The 21,185-nt window shown below is 44.5% G+C and overlaps 1 protein-coding gene across 2 annotated transcripts; it reads left to right on the top strand.

The window, feature by feature from the left end:
• Nucleotides 1–471: 471 nt before the first annotated feature.
• On the top strand, nucleotides 472–19,724 carry DLST (dihydrolipoamide S-succinyltransferase). Of its 2 annotated transcripts, none has more exons than XM_083736176.1 (15): nucleotides 472–631; nucleotides 5,406–5,442; nucleotides 7,854–7,902; nucleotides 8,355–8,410; nucleotides 9,381–9,455; nucleotides 9,763–9,818; nucleotides 10,844–10,955; nucleotides 11,740–11,901; nucleotides 12,187–12,263; nucleotides 12,798–12,895; nucleotides 14,932–15,062; nucleotides 15,584–15,657; nucleotides 16,139–16,222; nucleotides 17,207–17,374; nucleotides 18,437–19,724. In XM_083736176.1, the coding sequence occupies exons 1-15, from the start codon at nucleotides 557–559 to the stop codon at nucleotides 18,569–18,571; spliced, it is 1,389 nt and encodes a 462-aa protein (XP_083592302.1). In that variant the 5' UTR covers nucleotides 472–556; the 3' UTR covers nucleotides 18,572–19,724. The 2 variants fall into 2 exon arrangements, with proteins under 2 accessions (XP_083592302.1, XP_083592303.1); XM_083736177.1 differs by having other exon boundaries at nucleotides 477–631; nucleotides 5,409–5,442.
• Nucleotides 19,725–21,185: the final 1,461 nt, after the last annotated feature.

Genomic DNA, 21,185 nt, shown 5'->3' with positions numbered 1-21,185 from the left:
AGAGCACAGCCCTCGTTGTTCGGGGGCTCGCCTCTGCAAATGCTTTTGAAGGGGTCGCACACGACTGCAGGAATGGAGGATGCAGGGCAAGATCTGGAACCCACAGAGATAGAAAAAAATAGAGTGACAACATATATTCTACAGTTAGAAAGATCGTTTTCGGGTGTGTGTTTTGCTTGAGGGAGGAACAGCATGCTGCACAAGCACAGCCACTACTGCTGCCCATATGCTTCATTTGCGCTCCTGCAGAGGCTAAAAGCAGCCTTTGCAATCGACTCTGAAGCTGGACGCCGCGAGCTCCTCTTCACTCTTGTAGGGTCTACGCCGGCTGCCGCTCTCCTCGCCCTCAGGGCCGTTCTGCTCCCCGACTTCTCCTCGCCCCGCCCTCCCTTTGTGCTTCGGGGAGCCGCGATTGGTACAGCCCGCCGCGCCCTGCCCCTTTCTCGAGCCGCGGTTGGTCGATCCCAGGCTGCATCCGGCCTCCGCCGGGCCTGCTTCCGGTGTGCGCCCTGGGGCTCTTCCTGCCGCCTCCGCCGCCGCCGCCTCTTCCTCCGCGATGCTGCTTCTTTCTCTGGCCCGGGCTCGCTGCCTCAACCGGGCGCTCGGGCGCTCGTTCTGCGCCGCTCGGCAGGTACCGCCTCCGCAGGGGAAGACGGAGGGGCAGGTCGCGGGCTGGGGCTTCCACGAAGGTGCTGACGGGCACCAAGGGCAACGGGGGGACGCGGGGCGGCGAGGCGGGGGAGGCCGCAGTCGTGCCCGGGGGAAGGCTGCCCTGCCTCGCCCCGCTGCCTCTTGCCCGTGGCTAACGGCAGGCCCCGAACGGGCTGCTGGAGGCGAGCGGGGAGCGGCTCTTATCTTGGGGCGCCTCCCGTTGCCTCCGGGCCCTGCCCGTTTTCAGGGCGAGGCGAGGTCAGGCATGGAACTCAACGGCGGCCGTCGGGCACCTCGGAGCCCAAGGCCGGCAGGGGATCCTGCCGGGCGTGAAGGTGGCTCTGAAGGTTGAAGCGCAGCGCGACACGCGTGGCTCTTGTGTCTCTGTATCGGCGGGTGTCGTCCCCCTACAGCAGCCTACGCGGTAACCGCGAAGGTTTGTTGAGCAGGTGTGACCCCGGTTGACCTCGCACCGCGGATGTCTGCAAACGATGCTCCTCTCCGCCCGGCCCGGAAGCAGGGGTCACCTGCTTCAATGCCGCACAGCGCATTTGTCTTGTCTAGTCGGAATGTTTATGCATGACGGGATCCTCGTTAATGATCGTCCGTGGCTTTGGGTGTTGCAAATAATTGCCTCTCTCCCACCCCCACCCCCCAGTTTTTACCTGTGTGGTAATGGGCCGCCAAGATAAAGTGCCACCGTTTCATCACCAGTTGGCATGGTACAATATCTCTGTTTTGCAGCAACTACCTGGCGACATCCTAATTAACTGTAATTAACATTCAGCCATCACAGTTTCCCCTTTTCTTGTTTATTTCTCTGCTTGGGATGGATAGATTTGAGCAATTTTTTGTGTGAGAAAGAATAACAAAAAGTAAAATACCTGTTGGGGCATGGTAAGTAGGAGCAATCCTAACCAGGCAGGCACACTGGCATATTTCCAGTGTAAATTAAGCTGCATCATAATTGCTCTTGGCTGGATCATTGACTTGTATGGGCTGGGTTTTAGGCACACCTGCAATTTTGGTGGTGTAGGTACACTGAACCCTATACAGGATCAGTGATTGGAGGGAATTAGGATGCAATGTTTGCCCCTCTTCCTGACCTTGACATACCCATTTTTGGCCTCAACAGTGGTGTAACTTCTGCCAATTTAACTAATACTTTCAGCTAATGTAAGTAGATATGCCAGAGTAAGTCCTTCATGTCAGCTCATTTGGACAGCAGGGAGGGAGTGTTGGGAAATATGCCACATCGTAACCTCTTCTATCCAGTATATCTGTAAGTTAGGATTGCACAGTCAGTCTGACTGAAAGCATTTGACTTTGAAACACAGTTAACCAAAAGGCCAGTGGGAGAACTTGAGTAAAAGATGGAGATATGGATCAAGGAAGGCTGTTGTAGTTACAGTATGTCAAATAAGGAAGAACAAAGGCACTTGAAAGGTCAGGTGTGAGTGTTGGGGTTGAAGGAAAGAAGAACTGAAGTAATGGACAAATTTGGCATTGTTGTAAAAACAAAAGGCAGGAATATAAGATGAATTCAAAGTTATCGATTTGAATGATGGGAAGTTTGGATTCAGTATTTGTCCTGTTGAAAAGAAATGTATGCAAGATGAGTACTTTTTGCAAGATGAGTGCTTCATTCCAGAGAAGAACCATGAGGGTGCTGAATTAGTCACTACCTCACTATTGAATCTTTGGCGAGAGGAGCAGCAAAAATGTATCAGCGAGCTGCCTACACCTAGAAGGAACAGCTGAAAGGAGTAGCTGAACATGGAAGGTCTTAAAAATTTGTGGACAAAACATCAGAAAGAGAGAGTGTATAAAGCTTTCAAGGTAGCAGAATAAATGGGGAACTTGCTGTGCAGTAAATTGGGGAGGAGGTAGCTGAGAAGGAAAAGACACAAGGTTTTAATTCACAATAATCAGGTTATCATAGCATAAGAACATAACAGTCCTGCTGGATCAAAACAGAGTCCCATCTAGTCCATCATCCTGTTTTCACATTGACCATCCTGATTCCTATGGGAAGTCTGTAAATCAGCCGTAAGTGCAGCAGTACTCACAAAGAATTGTAAAATATGCTGACAACCAATGTCATTGAACTATTTCAGCAGAGTTCAGCTTTCTCCTACTAAGGTTTTTAGGGCATCTCCACTTTCACTGTCACTATCCAGAGAGAAGTGTCCCACACTAGTTCTCTCTATCCCACCATGTTTCCATTGCGTCCACCATATCTATGTTCTCCCTCCCTGGGAACGGGTCCCTTTTAAGGAATAGTGTTTCTCTTTACCAGAGTAATTCTCTTAACTATTCTCTGTGATAGCAGAATAGCTGTGTGTACAACACAGTTACCCTGCCGTTGAAGGCCTTGCCCACCAACATCACTTCCCTCCCTATGTTAGCTACTTTGGCCATGAACAAACATATTCCCTGAGACCCAGGAGCTCATCAAAAGATTTAGTTTAGTTCCTGGGAATGAGGATTTCTGTCAGGAATGGACAGTGTGGAGGTTAAGTGGGGATTGAGGTGAGGATAGGAGTAGATTTTTTAAAAGAACTGAACCAAAAACTCAATATTTAGCTTGGAGTGAAGATGAATAAGGTTAGGGGACAAGCTCAGTGTTTCATTAAAATGCACCTGTTGCCCCCATTTTAAGGACCCCGTAAGATCAGCCAGCTAGAACATGACATTACTTTACTGCCCCTGAACCAGGCATCTTTACTTTTGCAATATCTATAGAAAAAAACACATGTGACATCTGAACAACAAACAGAGCAGTGACCTATATTGTATTTTCCTCTTGTATACCACATTCTAATCTGTCTCCTTGCTAATCATGTATGCAACTTATCCACTGCTTTCTAGACTTTGCTTCATCTAGGGCCAGAAAACTTTTTTTCCTCTTAAACGATTATATTTCAACTGAGAAATAAAAAGAACTGACATATATATGTACACACAAGTATTGCTATAGAATTTGTGTATTCTAGGGGTGGGTGGATGTGTCTGTCATGTTGCATAGGGTAATCATAGCCATTGATTCAGAATGCTATGTGATCTTGGAAGTTTGGTGTTTGGAATAAAGATTACATGGATAACAATGGGGTCTGAGATTGATCAGAACCTCGCTGTTTAGATTTGTGTCACCATATCCACTCCCTCAAACAAACATTTAAGAAGTGTTTTAATGTGTGAATAGCAGTGTAGTCATGTTCATTTTTTTTTCTTCTATGATTTGTTGGGATGATATGATGTGATATTAAATGATCTGTTTGTTACTCCTGGTGTGAGTAGAGTTCTTTGGTAGAATATAATATATCTCACAAGTTTTTGTCACAGCCAAGTGTATTACTTCATGAATGCAGGGGCTGGTTTCTTCCAATCTCATTTTTGTTACATTTTATAAATTTATAACGAGACTGGGAAGCCATATAACATGAAGCTTCAGTTCCATCAAGGAGTTCTGGTGGGTATACTGAGAAGGATAGAGTAGTAGCCACTACTATTCAGTCTTCTTGTGCTGTGCACTGCTTGTTCCATATTTCATGTTGTAAAATATATCTGGGCTGTGACTTTTCTGAACCTAGGAATCTGGGCTGTGCAATCAGGATAATACTGAAAAAAATGAACTCAGTGTAATAGCCAAAAGCTAAAATCATTAGCTGAAATGAGTTTACAGATTATGTAGCTCATCAGAATAGGAATTTCTGCCTCATTACAGTTAATCATGCTACTGTGTTCAGGGAGCTTTATCTAGTCAGTATATGTCCTCTCAGCAATCTTTTGAAGTAAGCTATGATGATTTCCATTTTACTGACATGGGATTGATGCTGTTTGTGGACAAACAAGGAATTGAACTCATGATTTCCACCTCATCACACTCACTGGGTGATACCCAGGTATGTCATGCACAGAGTAGACCCATTTAAATCAATTGACAAGATTTCAGTGGATCTACTTGTATGACTAGCATTGGCTATCATCCATTTTTTTCATTACATCCCATTGTTTGTACTGGCTTACCTGATGAAATCACAAGATGAAATCAAAAGCCAGAGGCAGTGCTCATCTTAATTAAACCATTAAGCTTCATAGTAATTCAAATGGGAAGACTATGCATATTAATTGCCTGTAATCATGAGTTTGATCCTGTTACCCCATTTTGCAATATGTAGCTGTCATACCTCAATATTTAGCCATCATATTATATAAGAGAGAGGCATACAAGGTTTTGAGAACCTTTCCCTCTTGCTTATTAATGTTGCAACCCTGTAAACATTTACATGGGAGTAAGTTCCATTGAACTTGGTGGGGCATATTCTAAGTAGGTGTGTAGGATTTCATTGAAGGCCGTGCATTTTGTGAACATAAAGGGGAACAGCAAACAAGCAAAAAATAAATAAATCTCCTGTATTAAACTTTATGGATGCCTTTTTCCTGTGGATGAAAAATATTTGAAAGCATAAGGCATTTGTTGAGATTCCTGCATTGCAGGGGGTTGGATGAGATGAACCCCATGGTCACTTTCAGCTCCACAGTTCTGTTATTAACTTGGGGCTACTTTCTCTGACAAACTATGGTAGTCACACCTTGCTGATGAGAAGAGGTGTCATAATAGGCTACTGAATCTGAATACAGTATATTTATTCCCTACTTTGGAATGTAGAATAGTGTGGAAAGGTGATTCTGCCTTGAGTTACTCATGACTTACTTTTTTGTATTGGTGATTGTATAATCTTTCTCTTCAGCAGGGGAGCTGTCCACAGGGGAAACATTCGCTCTCTGGTGAGTTGTTTTTTGTTATTATTATAATTCAGTATCTGTCTTTATTGTTATTATTAGGTGTCTTGTCTGTTTCATAATCACCGTGACAAGGGAAACCTAATGAAAACCTGGCTAAAAACTATAGTACATTCATACTGTTTTCTTTAAAGCCACAAGTGGTTTTAAAAGTAGTTAAAGATTAAATAAAGTGAGAAATGAATTCCATGTTTACCTATAATATGTTAAAACAAGCTATGTAGCATAAATGACCAGCTCGCTCAACCAACAGATTTGTGTACAAATTAGAATATTTGAAAATGACCATAATACAGAGTCCACATAACCACCAATGAACTCAATTTTTAACCTTCCTTAGCAGCTCCCACATTAAAGAATAGATAAATGGTTCCTGTTTCCTGCTCAGATACTCAGGATATGTAGGTGGATGAGCACAGTATTTGTTGTTGTTGTTGTTTAGTCGTTTAGTCGTGTCCGACTCTTCGTGACCCCATGGACCACAGCACGCCAGGCACTCCTGTCCTCCACTGCCTCCCGCAGTTTGGTCAGACTCATGTTTGTAGCTTCGAGAACACTGTCCAACCATCTCGTCCTCTGTCGTCCCCTTCTCCTTGTGCCCTCCATCTTTCCCAACATCAGGGTCTTCTCCAGGGAGTCTTCTCTTCTCATGAGGTGGCCAAAGTGTTGGAGCCTCAGCTTCAGGATCTGTCCTTCCAGTCAGCACTCAGGGCTGATTTCCTTAAGAATGGAGAGGTTTGATCTTCTTGCAGTCCATGGGACTCTCAAGAGTCTCCTCCAGCACCATAATTCAAAAGCATCAATTCTTCGACGATCAGTATTTTTAACCTACACCAATTTTATAAGTTTTTAAAAGTAGAGACGCTCTGATGCATTTCACATTCACTTATGTGGGTTTGTGCAGAAGGAGTTATATATGAATTACAGTGGTGCCTCGCAAGACGAAATTAATTCGTTCCGCAAGTTTTTTCTTCTTGCGAGTTTTTCGTCTTGCGAAGCACGGTTTCCCATAGGAATGCATTGAAAATCAATTAATGCGTTCCTATGGAGACCGCTTGCCAGGCTGGCGGTGTGGAGAAGGGCTTTTCTCCCCACCGCAAGCCTTCAGGACAGGTACGGGAACAGAGGGGAAGGTGCGCAGCGCTTCTCCTCTGTTCCCGGGGCTTGCGGTGGGAGGAGGGTTTTTCCTCCCCACGCCAACATTCAGATCAGCATTCTGAAAGTTGGCGGTGGGAAGGAAAACCCTCCTCCCACCGCAAGTCTTCAGGACAGCCATCCCAAGGCTGGCAGCGGGAGGAGGGCTCTCCGCCCCACCGCCAGCCTTCGGAGCAGCCTTCCGAAGGCTGCAGGCGGGAGGAGGTCTCTCCGCCCCACCGCCAGCCTTCGGAGGAAGTCCGAGGACAGTGGGGAAGACGCGCTGCGCTTCCCCGCTGTCCCGGAGATTTCCCTATGGGATGGGCTTTCGTCTTGCGAAGGAAGCCCATAGGGAAATTCGTTTTGCGAAGCGCCTCCAAAACGGAAAACCCTTTCGTCTAGCGGGTTTTCCGTCTTGCGAGGCGTTCGTCTTGCGGGGCACCACTGCATGCTCAAAATACATAATTTAGAACATATTTTAGAGAACTGTAGGTTGCCTTGCAAGAGGTCTTAGAGGTGATTTTGATGTAACTTTTTGGCTCAGATAATAAGATGATCCCAAGCGCCCAAACATGTTGAAACTCACATCAGAATAAGTTAGCCTATATGACTTTACAGGGAGAATTTCTAAGATGGATCCAATAAGTATTTGGAGTCTTGCTCATGAGGATTGTTCTGGAAAAAAGACTCATGGGATCGCCCATTCTGGCATAATTTGACACTGTATAAATTATTTTAGGAACGCTGTGCAATTAATTGGAATTTATTGAGCACTTCCCAAAAATGGCTCCTTTTAGAAATCATATGTTGTAAACATTTTTGTTCTTTATCAAAAAAAGGGAAGGAGCACAGGGTATGCAAATTTTTCTAAACATTTCTCCGCAGATGCAGATGAATTGAATGATTCTGGATGTTGTAGTGGTGGAGGAAATGCTACAAAATAAAGTAAATGAATGCAGAGATCTTGTGTTAGTGCCTTTTCCATTTCTTGATAGATATTACGGTAATCTTGCCCACCTCGCTGGCCAACACTTAGCTTTCGGATACTGGGGCTGCTATTAATCTTTTATAAAAAAACAGATAAAGGACTAGGTTGTTGAGGACAAGGATAATGGTGTGGAGACTTTTACATGCCAATGATAATTGACAGCTGCTATTTTTACCTTTATAACATTTGTTAAACAAATTTGTCTTAGTACACGTTACTGTAATAAGTGATATAATGTAAACAGATTTCTAATTGAAGTGCTTTCTGTTTCCAGGTGTCTCTCGATGCCAGGGGTTAGCTTATGCCAACAGCAGGAAGCATTTGTAAGTATTCAACTGTAAATAGTCAATATGTTGTGACTATTTGCATGGATGGAGGATAGCTGCTACAACCCCAGTTCCTAGTTACAGTATTGTCAGAGAGGGGTAGCTGCATTCTCTGTGTCCACATTAACCCAGACCAGAGTAATCCACATTCTGCACCAAGAGTAGAAGAATTCTTGAACTGTATAAATTACCTGATTTGAATCAATTTATATATTTGCATATTTTGCATAATTTGTTCTGGAGGGGGAGCACAAGCTAGCTAGATATCATGCCAGAAATATGATCTTCCTTGATTGTTGAATGCCTCAAAATAGACTCCCTTAGGTGCTGTGCAGAATGTCATCTGCCCCGATGAGAATGTTAATTGTCAGGACTGCTGATTGACAACCCAGTCAAGTCAGGCCAACAGATGCTGGCCTTTAGTTGATCTCTTGTTTCTTGTTCTCCAGGGTAAATGGCTCCCGTGTGTTCACTGTCCGTTATTTCAGAACCACCACAGTGTGCAGTAAGTACCTGAGATGACTGCAGCTGGGGGGAGGGCTTCTCTGCCTGCACATTCCCTTCCAGCCTTGTTCCCCAACTGATTCTTAGTCTAAGCTAAGGAGTACAAAATGCAAGAATACAAAGTAATAGACTGGAATTGTGTTTTTTCTTTGTTTGTCATACTACAGATGGTTGTGATGTGGTGTAGGTTGGACTCTGGTATATTATGTCCCTTACTGGTCGCTCCCCCCCTCCCTCAAGTGTCTCAGTTTAAGATTGATTATTAACATGTCACCAGAGTATATGATGCTCTGAAAAATAATATAAACTAAAAGAAAGCCTGTTCCCTGTCCTGAGAAGCTTATGATTTGTTTCAACAGTTTGGGAAATAATGGAGAGGCAAGAGTAAGTATATAAATATGTCCTGACTCTACTGCAAAATGACCCCAATGTTCTACTTTTATGGAAGAGGGAGGACATTCTACCTGAAGAGGCAGATTTTAAGGAGAAAAGAGAGATGACACTGTTCTGGTTTCCACATAATGCTAAACCACAGCTTATTAAACTATAACTTGGCCTTAGGTGTGAATCCAGCCCAGCAGCTTCTGTGGTTTACTGCCAACAAACAACAGTCTAAAGCCATTGTTTGTCATTGGCTTACAACCTTGGTTTCTTTCAATTAAGTTTAGTGTGCTGTGTGAACCCAGCTCCCTTCCTTAACCATGGTTTGCTTGACCACCCCGCTCCAAATGCTCATCAAAGACAAAAGGCAAGAGCAGCTGGGAAACAAATAAAACTTCAGAGAAGAAAACCACAGTTTGTTTGATCATCTGTGGGACAACAAACCATGGCTTTCATGTGAATAGGTCAGTGTAGATGTTCTCTAGATATAAGAGGTTTCTAATAATGCTGTTTGTCCATAGACATTCCAGAATCTAAAATGACTGAATGTGAAGGCTTTTACTACATGCAGATATGCATTTCTTCTACAGGGGAAGAAGTTGTTACAGTGAACACACCAGCATTTGCAGAATCAGTCACAGAGGGAGATGTCAGGTGGGAGAAAGGTAAGAGGCAGTTTTTTTGTCTTCTGTGGTTTTCTTGGTCTGTTGTGGGAATGCACTAAAGTCTTAATTGGTGAAAGGAGCTCTGGACACACTTATTCGATAGGTTGAAAATTGACCAAACTAATTAAAGATTGAAAGGTAAATGTAAGTCCTCTATGAGGTATGTAATGTCCAGACCCTTATTATGATCTTGCAAGTCCTCCGGCATACGTGTAAGAATTGAGACTCTCTGCAAGGCATTGATGTGAGCTTTAAGAAAATGAGCTTTAAGAGTTCCCTTACTTAGGGTGGTTCTTTTCATTTTTAGCTGTGGGTGACACAGTAGGAGAAGATGAAGTGGTATGTGAGATTGAAACAGACAAGGTAAATATCCTATTTTTCTTGTATAAACGCCAGATGATGTATTCAGTTATGCGTGGTATGCGGAAAATAGAGAAATGCCTGTTGTGGGAAACAGGATGCCAGACTAGATAGGCCTTTTGGTCTGATTCAGCAATGTTGCTCTTATGGGGTAGTTTCTTGATGCTCTCCAAAGTGGAGGTGGGTAAGCTAAAGACAACAGAAGATCACAAAACCTAGGCAAGGGGCACCCTTCTATCTTTTGACTCGAAAAACTTGCTTGTTTTAAACTATGCCTGTTGGGAGCTTGCATGTCCTCCACCATTCTCAGATTGCGAGTGAATCAGTTTTTATACTGGAGAGGGAGAGACTTATTAGTAAAGGCCATACCACTGGCTTCCTCTGGGGGCTCCGGACTTAACAAGCAGTACAGTTGATACAAGGGATGTGGACGTGGGTGGCGCTGTGGGTTAAACCACAGAGCCTAGGACTTACCTATCAGAAGGTCGGTGGTTCGAATCCCCATGACGGGGTGAGCTCCCGTTGCTTGGTCCCTGCTACTGCCAACCTAGCAGTTCGAAAACATGTCAAAGTGCAAGTAGATAAATAGGTACCGCTCCGGCGGGAAGGTAAATGGCATTTCCGTGCGCTGCTCTGGTTCGCCAGAAGCGGCTTAGTCATGCTGGCCACATGACCCGGAAGCTGTACTCCAGCTCCCTCGGCCAGTAAAGCGAGATGAGCGCTGCAACCCCAGAGTCGGCCGCGACTGGACCTAATGGTGAGGGGTCCCCTTACCTTTACCTTTACAGTTGATACAAATAAATAACTGTACTGGTCCTTCTAGTGATGAAATGCAGAGTTGATTTCCAGTGAAATATGTATACCCCCAAGATGTAATATCTCCATGATGCTATGTTTCTTTGCATGATTTCTGCAGAAAGGCCAATCCTATTCATGTATCATTCATTCCTCTTCAAGGGATAGTACCATTTGCTTAACATATTTCCTTTTGATGATTAGGGGAGAGCTCATTTGTGTTTTATCTGCAGACATCTGTGCAGGTTCCAGCTCCGGTAGCTGGCATAATTGAAGCACTTCTAGTTCCTGATGGGGGGAAAGTGGAAGGAGGTACACCTTTGTTTAAACTCAGGAAAACCGGAGGTAAGTTGGGACCAGCCATGTCTGTTTCTTACACTCTCACAGCTGCGACAATGATGGGCTTTGCTGCAAAAATAAAGAATCCGTATCTGAATGCTGTAACTGGACTGAATTGTCCAAATTCAACTCGACTTGCATAATTTGGCAGGGGAAAAATCACAGTAATTCCCTGCAAAATTTTATGGGCAATGTGTAAAAATACAAGGGTTTGTGATTTATTGAAAGATATATAGAGAGAAGCAGGTTCTTTGAGGAGGGGTGGAAAGTGGGAACAGGTGACTCATATGCAGTTACTAAATTTGTTCCCATGGAAGCACCACAGTGGGTAACCCTGCTTTAGACTCTTGCCAGTCAGACCTTAGTAAATGTTAGACCTAGGAACAGGGCCTCAGTTGCTAATCTCAACGCCTCGAGCAAATTAGTGTGGGTATACACGATGCCAGATACAACCTGGTAGCAAACTATTTTAAGGCTTTAAAGGTCACCACCAGCATTTTCGGTTAGTTTCCAAACTCAGCTTTTAAAAGAACCTAATCTATGGAACTTGCTGCCTCCTGAGCCCGCTGCCTCTGTGCATAGCTATACCATTTCACAAGTTTATTTTCTGGGTGCTAGCAGCCAATGAGAGAAGTGAGCACCGTCTTGTTATATTAATATGGGCTCCTGACTCAAAGGGGTACTTTTCTCAAAGATACTGAATGAGCCTGCTTGGATGGTCTGTGGAGAAAAAGGAACCTCTTGGATTCTGTCTGCCTGTCCAACTGCCTTTCTCAATTCTTCTGTTTAGCTGCACCTGCCAAGGCCAAACCAGCAGCAGCCCCTGCACCAGAACCGGCAGCGCCTCCTCCTCCTCCTCCTGCAGCAGCAGAACCTGCCCCTGCAGCCCAAATTCCCACTACGATGCCTCCAGTGCCCCCTGTGTCATCACTCCCTGTGGATTCTAAACCAGGTGAGACCAAGACCATCTCTAATCCCCCTTAACCAACCTCCTTCCACCTGCATAAGCAGGGAGTTATTCCGAACTGGAGACTGCAGAACTGTCCACAGGAGAGTGTTAAAAAATGTTCGCCTTGCTACCTAGCATGCCTTAGGTATCATCTCCCAAATGAGTATTTCATCTCTACTTCAGATAGCCTTCGTGTTCATCCATTGCTTGCCAGGACATAAACCTTCTTCTCTCAGTCCCTTGACACATTTCTCTCTCTCCCCCCCCCCCCCCCCAATTTTCTTTCAGTTTCTGCAGTAAAGCCAACTGCAGCTGCTCCTGTGGCAGAACCCGGGGTCAGCAAAGGAGCCAGAGTGGAGCAAAGGGTAATTGGAAACTTCTTGCACTTATGGGGCAGTGGATGAGGGTGATTGAGGCTGAGCAGAGACCATTCTTTTGCCTGAAAAACTTCCAGTCTAAGCCTCATGAGATGCAGTGGTCAAGTTGTGTTGTACGATTCTGTGAGCAGTGGCTGAATACAGCCAAGTTTTTAGCTCATGAGCACTGCCTTTCCTACTTGTGTTATTCCTGGTAGTGATAGTCAACAAGGTGAATCCTTGTCAATGTCAGTTTGCAAAACTACCTTTCCCCCATTACAGTGAAACCTCGGTTGTTGAACGTAATCCGTTCCAGAAACCCGTTTGGCTTCCGAAATGTTTGACAACTGAGGCGTGGCTTCTGATTGGTTGCAGGAGCTTCCTGCACTGAAGCGGAAGCCGTGTCGGACATTTGGCTTCCGAAAAACATTCGGAAATCGGAGCATTTACTTCTGGGTTTTTGGCGTTTGGGAGCCGAAACGTTCCAAAACGGAGGCATTCGGGATCTGAGGTTTGACTATATCTCTTTTTGTCCCACTTCAGGTGAAAATGAACAGGATGCGTCAGCGCATTGCTCAGCGCCTGAAAGAGGCTCAAAATACATGTGCCATGCTTACTACCTTCAATGAAATTGATATGAGGTAAGGACCATATCTTCAGTATGTGCAGGTAAGCCGAGATATTTCCATGTTGCACTAAGAACAGGAACTTTGGCTCATTGATCTTGTGTGTTTTGTACTGGGATGAAGCGCTTTTAGCCGGCTCCTTGGTTGTATAGAGTTGAGGCTATTTCTAAGCAAGGACTCAGCTGTGCAACCGGCCGAAAGGCAGGTCCTGGAGCTCTCGCCCAGCCTTAGCATCTCTCCTTGGCAGTTGGAGAACCAACTGTGTTCCATGAAGTGCGTTTGTGGGCTGAGCACTAATGGATTTGGGGAGGGGGAAGCTTATGTTTCAGCACATTAAGGAAAATGGTGCCCAAATCAAATTGCTCTATGAAATCCTATCCTGCTTCTTAAGACAAAACACGTAAATATTTGGTGCTTGGAATAATAAGGTTGGCAAAATAATCGTGATTGGAGAGGAAATGCTGCAACTTACCTCATTTTAGAGGCTAATGGAGGTGTCGCTTTACTCTGGCCTTGGGCTCTTGTTGCAGTCAGTAATCTGCTTTGGATTGATTGTCCCCTGACTTGCAAGGGCTTAGGCCAAGGCCTTTTGCCTCCCCACTGGGTGTCAGTGTCTGCTGTAAAGGCTTCTTATGATGGCTTCCTCCCCTCAAACCCTTGTATCTTGGGAGGCGGTAATGTCTTTGGACGGTAATCCTAGCTCTAAACAAGATTAGGCAAAGGAAAACAAACAGTCTAAACCCAAAGGGGCACTTGTCCTTGCTAAAAACTGCCTCTCCAAAGCCATATTGTCTGGGAGGGGGAAGATGAAGGCTATTACTTCAGTGCCTGCCTAGAATTGTCAAGACAAAGCTATTCTGTTCAATTTGGGTAGCTGGCCTCTGTTCCAGTAAGTGAATGATGGTAACTGCTACTTTCTGTACTCTGATTGAGGGCATTTTAGAGTCATTGCATCAGAAGTCCTCCAACGTACATAGTCCCAAACTCATGTGCTTGTTAAGTGTGGCCAAAGGAACTGGAGACATGGTTTACTTTTTAGATAGTCATAAACAAAATGAGGGTCAAATTCTGTCAGGATGGATGGAGCCTGTTAGAGGCACAAGGTCCCCACTCATTTCCCATTATGCTTATTCTGAAGTTTGCTTTCACTGTGTCAATACTGAACCCAAGAGACCTATAACCTGTCTACTCTGGCTTTGTGGAGCTCTCCAAGGTGTTGGGAAGAGGTCTTCTGTACTCTCGTTGGCGAAACATGTGCCTATTGGAAGCCTTCAGACAAGATATGAGCATTCTGCCCCTTTATGATCACTAGGAACTGGTATTAAGAGGCATACTGCATTCTGTTACTGGAAGCAGTAGATACCTGTCATAGTTAGCTTTATCTCATCCTCCTTTAAAGCCATCAGGGTTAGTGGTCCTCACTGACATCTTGTGAGTGTGAAGTCCATAGTTTTGCTACCTGCACTGTGAAGAAGTTCCTCCTTCTAAATCTCCCAACATTTTAGTTTCATTGTATGACCCTCTAGCTCTAGTGCAGCAGTGAAGAACCTATAACCAGCAGGCAAATCTTGACATGTTATTCCTCCTTTGACCAGGTGTGTGGTGGTAGTCTCCATAATGTAAATATCTATAGGAATTTTAAAGTGCTCAGCTGCCTGAAAGCTCATCGTCACATGGGGATACTTTGAACAGCCATATGCATTTCAGCATAGTATGCAGTAGCTTGCTTTGGTGACACCCTGAGGGTAACATTAGTAATGGTTGTAAAGTAATTGGCTGTTGTAAACTTGGGGGAGGGAGAGAAAATATTAGTAATTTTTCCACTCCTGATACACTTCTCAGAGATCAGCCAGTCTATACTGCAGTGAAACTCTTTGTTGAAACTCTGATAACATTTCTTTTTTAAAAATAAATAAATAAATTGCAAGCCACTTTTGAAATAAGGGTTGAGCCACAAAGTAACTCTAGTTAGGAATGTGCTGCAGATCTGGTGCTTAAGTAGATACTACTATTTTTCCTAGTAGTAAATGTTCTTCTGGTGGCTTTTTCAGTAACATCCAGGAAATGAGAGCTCGGCACAGGGACAACTTCCTGAAGAAGCACAATATGAAACTTGGCTTTATGTCTGCCTTCGTGAAAGCTGCAGCCTTTGCCTTGCAAGAGCAGCCTGTTGTAAATGGAGGTGAGAACAATGGGGCAGTGTTTCTGAGATGCCTGAGTGTCATGAGCAAGCCTCTGTGGAAGGTAGTACTATCAGACCTCATGATGAAGTCACATGCAGCAGCTGAGAGTCTCTGCACTTGTGCAAAGAAAAGCAACTGTGTTGTGACAAACCCTTTCATAGCAAAAGGATATTCACTTGGGCAGAAGTTGGTCTATGGAAAGAAATTGCATGCCCAACTCCTGCTGTTCCTTACCTTTTCCATGCGTCTGTGTAAATGAGACAAGACTGCCTATTCCTCCAAACACAGAGGACTTGAAGGAAAAAGAAAAGGTCAAGGCACTTGCTCCTTGCAAGGTGGTGACTGGCGGAAACCTCGTGTTTCCTTTACACTAGGCAGATCAGCTTCCCTCCATTACTAATTTTTAGTGAATGGAAGGAAGAGATGGACTAAATCAATAAAGCTTGATTTTTGCTCCTGATTAGAGCCTTGACTCGTGATGCTGCCGTATGTAATGGCCTACTTTTCTTTCTCCATCTAGTGATAGACGATACTACCAAAGAGATTGTGTACAGGGAATATGTGGATATCAGTGTTGCAGTGGCGACTCCTAGGGTATGTATTGTGGGAACATGCATCTGGCTGATGCATGGGGCATCATTTGGTTTGGTGTTCAGCTGTAAGAAATGAAAATTCAGAGACAAGCTTCTTGGCCTTGTCTAATCCTACAGCAGGGGAGGGTGCTTGTTCTTGTCCAAACTTCCAGGGTGGCATGGAGGATCAGTCATAGGCCTAGTGAGATACAGAGGGCATCAAATTTGACTGGGGAGGCGGTAGAGGAAGTAAGCCCCCCAATCCTGTTTTAGATACACCCATAGGTGCCAACTCCTAGGGGCCAAGGCAGTTCCACCCCCTCAGTGTTCAGAGGGTGCTCGGCTTCGCCTCCTGGCTCCTTGTGATGTTGGGCTGCCTCAATCAGTTAAAGAAGAAGGTACCTCTGGATACGCACCTCTGTCCAATGATGACTTGCTCTATATTTGGCTCTTGCTGTCATGTTATGTATGTTGTGTTTGACTCAGATCTTTGTTTCTTTTAGGGTCTTGTGGTCCCTGTAATCAGAAATGTAGAAACAATGAACTTTGCTGACATTGAGCGAGCAATCAATGAGTTGGGGGAAAAGGTAATGTTTCGAGTGTAAAGGGTTCTCAAGGGCGAAAACCAGGCACACATCTTTCTTAAGGGGAATCAGAAGGGGGAAAGGGGAGTGTGACTAAGACAGTGGCAGGATGAAGGTTCTGGTTCAGTAATTTGACAAAAAGCTAAAGCCAACTGCAGAGTCTCCACTTCAAGAAGCCTTAAAATTCCAGGCCCAGATATATATCTAGCATTCGGTGCTCTGTGATACATCACCTGAAAACACTTGGCCGTTCTGACTAATAGATGTTGATCGACAAGTTTTCTGGAAGACAAATCTAACTTTAAAAAAAGTGATCTAAACTAGCAGCCATCTCCATATCTGGTTGCAGAAAAAAACATTGTTTATGGTAAATTTGCAAATAACATGAAACAGGCTAGATTCAAGTTTGTCAACAGTAATGGGGAGGGTGTTCTCAAGGAAGCATGATTTATTATTGTGGGGGGAGACGGAAACTCATCCTGCTGTGTCTTAAAACACATAGCAGAGTGAGGATAGTCCCTTCCAATGCATTGGAACCATGTGTACCTGTATTCCTTTTTTGTACACCCATAAATAATATGTTGGACAGTGCTGTGGCAAAATAAGAGCAACTCATGTTAATTTAGTCTTAACTGCCATGTGTTGAAAAAGGCACATTCTGTTACAGTTTTAAGCTACCCCAGCAAAAACCTATCTATTGCTCTTTCTGTCTTGTGCTTTGATCATTCTGAATTTGATAGCACCCTCAACCTTGAAGATATTTATATGAACTTCAAAGGACTCCCCTTGTAACCTCAATATTTTCACTAGTCATTGGGGATTCTCAGATAACTTCTTGCCTTTGCTTAGTGTGGGGAGCTTTCTGAGGTGTTCACATGCTAGTGATACTGAGAGCTGGGGAGCAGCACCCTATTTTCTCCATTACCATCTTAAGCAATTTTTAAAGTTTGTATTTCTCCCCCCCCCCCCCCCCGCCCCTCATTTCAGGCCCGCAAGAATGAGCTTGCCATTGAGGATATGGATGGCGGTACATTCACCATCAGTAACGGCGGTGTATTTGGATCCCTGTTTGGGACGCCCATCATCAACCCCCCTCAGTCTGCTATCTTGGGCATGCATGGCATCTTTGACAGGCCTGTTGCTGTTGGAGGCAAAGTATGTACTGTATGGAAGGTTAAGGGGCTTAATGGGGCTTTTAAACATTACCTTAGCCGCTGGCAAGCCACTTTTCTGTGACTGGCTCCTGCACAGTTGAGATGACTTGTAAATGACCAGGCTAGGTAGATAAGTCAATATTATTATTATTGTTATTGTTATTATTATTATTATTATTATTATTATTATTATTATTCCGCCCACCTGATTGGGTTGTCCCAGCCATTCTGGGGGCTTCCAGAAAAACATAAAAACCCAATAAAACATCAGATATTAAAAACTTCTCTATACAGGCCTGCCTTCAGTGTCATATAGTTGCTTCTGTCCCTTGACATTGATGGCTGGGTGTTCCACAGGGCGGGCCCCACTACCGAGAAGGCCCTCTGCTTGGTTCTGTGTAACTTAAATTCTCGCAATGAGGGAAATGCCAGAAGACCCTCGGAGCTGGACCTCATTGTCTAGGCTGAATGATGGGGTGGAGATGCTGCTTCAGGTATAAAGCCTACCCATGCTGAAGCTGCTCATAGCAAAGCATCTTCCACATGTCTAGAGTAATGTTTAAAGGGGGCCTTCAGTCTAGTAAAATAGAACCATAGAATTGCGGAGTTGGAAGGGATCCTGGGGGACATTTAGTCCACCCCTCTGCATTGCTGCCTCATACAGGGATTGAACCTGCAGCCTTGGCATTATCACCACCACACTCTAACCAACTGTCTAGTCTAATGATGGAGGAGACGGAATTGAATCAGGCTGAACTAGGAGCCCTGACAAGTGCAGTAGAAAAGGACCAACTGGAAGTTTTGACCACTGTAAAATTATTCTGAGAAGATAGGGGAGTATTCTGGGTTTGAATTAGAGGGTGAGTGTGTGGGGAAAAGGTTTGAAGAGTTTGTGTCAAATTATTAAGACGTAAGAAAACTCCAGCTTGGGGTTTTGCTTTCTTGGTTATGCAGGGCAAATGTTACAAAGCTTAAAATGTAACTTGCTTAGGCTTTGAGGTACAGCGCTAAGTTGATTACAAAAGAAAATGTTCAGCTTAACAGTCTCTTTTTTCTTCCTTAGGTTGAGGTGCGCCCAATGATGTATGTGGCCCTGACGTACGACCACCGGTTGATTGATGGCAGAGAGGCGGTGACTTTCCTGCGCAAGATCAAGGCTGTGGTGGAAGATCCTCGTGTGCTGCTGCTTGACCTGTAGAGAACAGCAGCCCCCACCTGCCCCATCCAGTAGAGCAAGGACGCAGCAGCAGCAGCAGCAGCAGCAGCAGATGGAACAGAGGACATTCAGGAATCAGCAGGGCTTCATTCCAGTCATCTCCTCCCCCTAGTGGCAGGAGGTGCTTTGAAAGGACCCCCCCCCCCCCCCGAGGGCAGTGTGCCACCCACCTTTCCTGCCTCTTCCAAAGATGGTTCATTTTCTTCCCAGGGCAGACATGCAGGTGTCGTTACCTGTTCAGATGTAACCTACCATTTCCCCTCTTGCTCCAAACAGACATAGCCTCATCTCTTGATCTTATGGGAACAGAAGCTGCCTGCTGTTTAGCTAGAGCTTCCCTCCCGAGCAGCTCTTGCTCAGAAACTCAGCTTTAATTCAGTATCATCGCGGCAGCTGTCCAAGGGGAAAGGCTGGTCTCTGCTCCACTTGAAGGCTCTAGATCTTTGGAACAGCGAAGCTAGCCTGAGGCTCTCTAGGGCGATTCAATTGCTGTGCCTGATCTTACATGCCTCCAGTAACGGAGAGTAAATCTGCACTCCAGCCACCTTGTGGGTTTTTTGACCTTAACGGGATGAGGCACTCCCAGGGGATACTGCCTCCCCAGCCATTATCTAGATCCTCTCCTAGTAGTGAGGGGCAGTTCTAAGGATTGTTTTCAGGGACCTTCCTCTGCCTCATCCCTTCACAAGCAAGGAAGTGGCAGTAGCAGCTCTCTCCCTCTCCCACTTGGAAGTTGTTTCTTTCGTTCTAAGCCTCTGGTAGGGCAGAATGGGTGTCCCATCTTGCTGTCAGGTCCAGTTCAAGTTGACTGGCTGCTGGGGATTAGGAGGAGATGGCAACCTTCGGTGGCTGTCCTACGTTCCATCTAATCCTCATTGAATGGTTTTATCAACTTCGTGACTGCAATGGTATGGTAATGTAGGTTGGGACTAGGTTGTCTTGTGTGGCATGTATCCTAGCCTATAAGGCTTGCTGGTTCATGGGGACATATCCTTAGTACAATAGCGTGCACATATATTGTTGAGTGAGAGGGTTGCTAGTGCCTGCAGGGTTTATTACTCTTGTTCGCCGCACAGAACTTGTAATTAAAGTATTTAACATGACAGATTTTAAACAAAATAAAACAAGGAAATTATGTGTGTGTATATGAATGGGAGAAATGAAATACAGTGGGATGATACTTAGGGTAAGACGTGTTTATAAGCAATTGAGGAACACCTTCAAAGGAACAGAACCTGAGCTGAGTTTGCCCAAGTTTTTTCTGAGTTTAGTATAGATGGCGTAATTTTGATAACTCACTTCTGGGTAGCAGAACTGTCAGTGTATGTGATCTGCCTCATTCTAGATCAGTTCAGATGTAATGCCAAATCACTGGGGCTATGTGAACAAGCTCTGTCTTGACATGACCCTGCCCCGTCCATTTTATTAAATAAAAAGCCATAGCTTGACGTTACAGCCAAGGCAAGAAAACTATAGTTTGCCCACAACCCTAGTTCAGACTGATTTGTCATCTTGGATGCAAGCAAACTGTAGTTTGCCTGGTTTAGATATGAAAGTGAACTCTGCATCTGTTGGGAAGATTTTGGAGTATGCCTACATTAGATGCTTTAAATGTTGTGCTTTCCCCTTAAGGGATTTTGGTAGCCAAAAACTGGGATCTTTGAAGGCAGCAGTCACAATAGTCTGTCATAGTTATCTTTTATGTAGCAGGGAAAGACTGCTTGTTCCCCACCCCTTCAAGGCAAAATTGCTTCATACAACTCAAAACACAAATACAGTATTATTATTTAGTCAATTCCCCCAACCAAAAACAGTTTTTTTAAAAAAAATATGGGAGAGACAAAGGAAGATGTCTGAGGGTGCTATGGTACCCACAAGTGTCATGTTCCTAAACAAAAAGCAGTGTAGGCGCATCCTTCTCAGCTCCACAGTTTGAGTGCTCTTCAGATTGGCTTGAGATGCTGCAGTTGGCAATATGTTCACGGGGTGCTAATGCAGATTTTTCTATTCTTGAAACATTTGATTGAAGCATAGCTGCAGTGGTATATAGGTACCTAAAAAGCTTGATTTAAACCAAAGCAATATTTAGCTCTGTGACTTGTATTGTGTTGGCTGATGTTTGGTGTACTTTCTGCCGTGCCTCTCAATAATGGGACAGAACTAGAAAAGACTTTATTAGTCAAAAGCATCTCATAGGAGGATGAGAGCAAACTCTGTAGTTTGTAGAGGTACCTGGAGGTCTGGAGAATCCCAAGGAAATTAAATAATTTAGGTTCTCATGTATGTCCTCCTATCAATTTGGGTACCCTTTCTAGCCTTCAACAGGTGAATAGCACTGGTAGCAACAGGGGAAGTAGTCTTACAATCAGCTCTGTACGAAGGCCTGTGAATCAGGCCCACTTTCTTTACCAAAAGTAATCACCATCCATAGCAGACATACTAATCTCAAGCAGTTGTCTTGCGAGAAGTATATACAATGTCAAGTGCTGCTATAAAGCATCAGGATTTAAAAACCTATTTATTATTATTAAGATCATTAGTTCTGGTCTGTTTGTTCTATGTGAGCTATACACTTTATCACTGTACAGCTATGATT

Source organism: Podarcis gaigeae, assembly GCF_964106915.1.
Source record: "Podarcis gaigeae genome assembly, chromosome: 1".
Taxonomy (NCBI): domain Eukaryota; kingdom Metazoa; phylum Chordata; class Lepidosauria; order Squamata; family Lacertidae; genus Podarcis; species Podarcis gaigeae.
The sequence above is the reverse complement of the archived record's forward strand: the minus strand, read 5'-3'. Positions and strand labels throughout refer to the sequence as shown.

Coding starts and splice junctions, on each gene's coding strand:
- DLST (XM_083736176.1), top strand. CDS start 557: ATGCTGCTTCTTTCTCTGGCCCGGGCTCGCTGCCTCAACCGGGCGCTC. Junction 5,443..7,853: donor GGGGAAACATTCGCTCTCTG/GTGAGTTGTTTT, acceptor TTCTGTTTCCAG/GTGTCTCTCGATGCCAGGGG. Junction 8,411..9,380: donor CAGAACCACCACAGTGTGCA/GTAAGTACCTGA, acceptor TTTCTTCTACAG/GGGAAGAAGTTGTTACAGTG.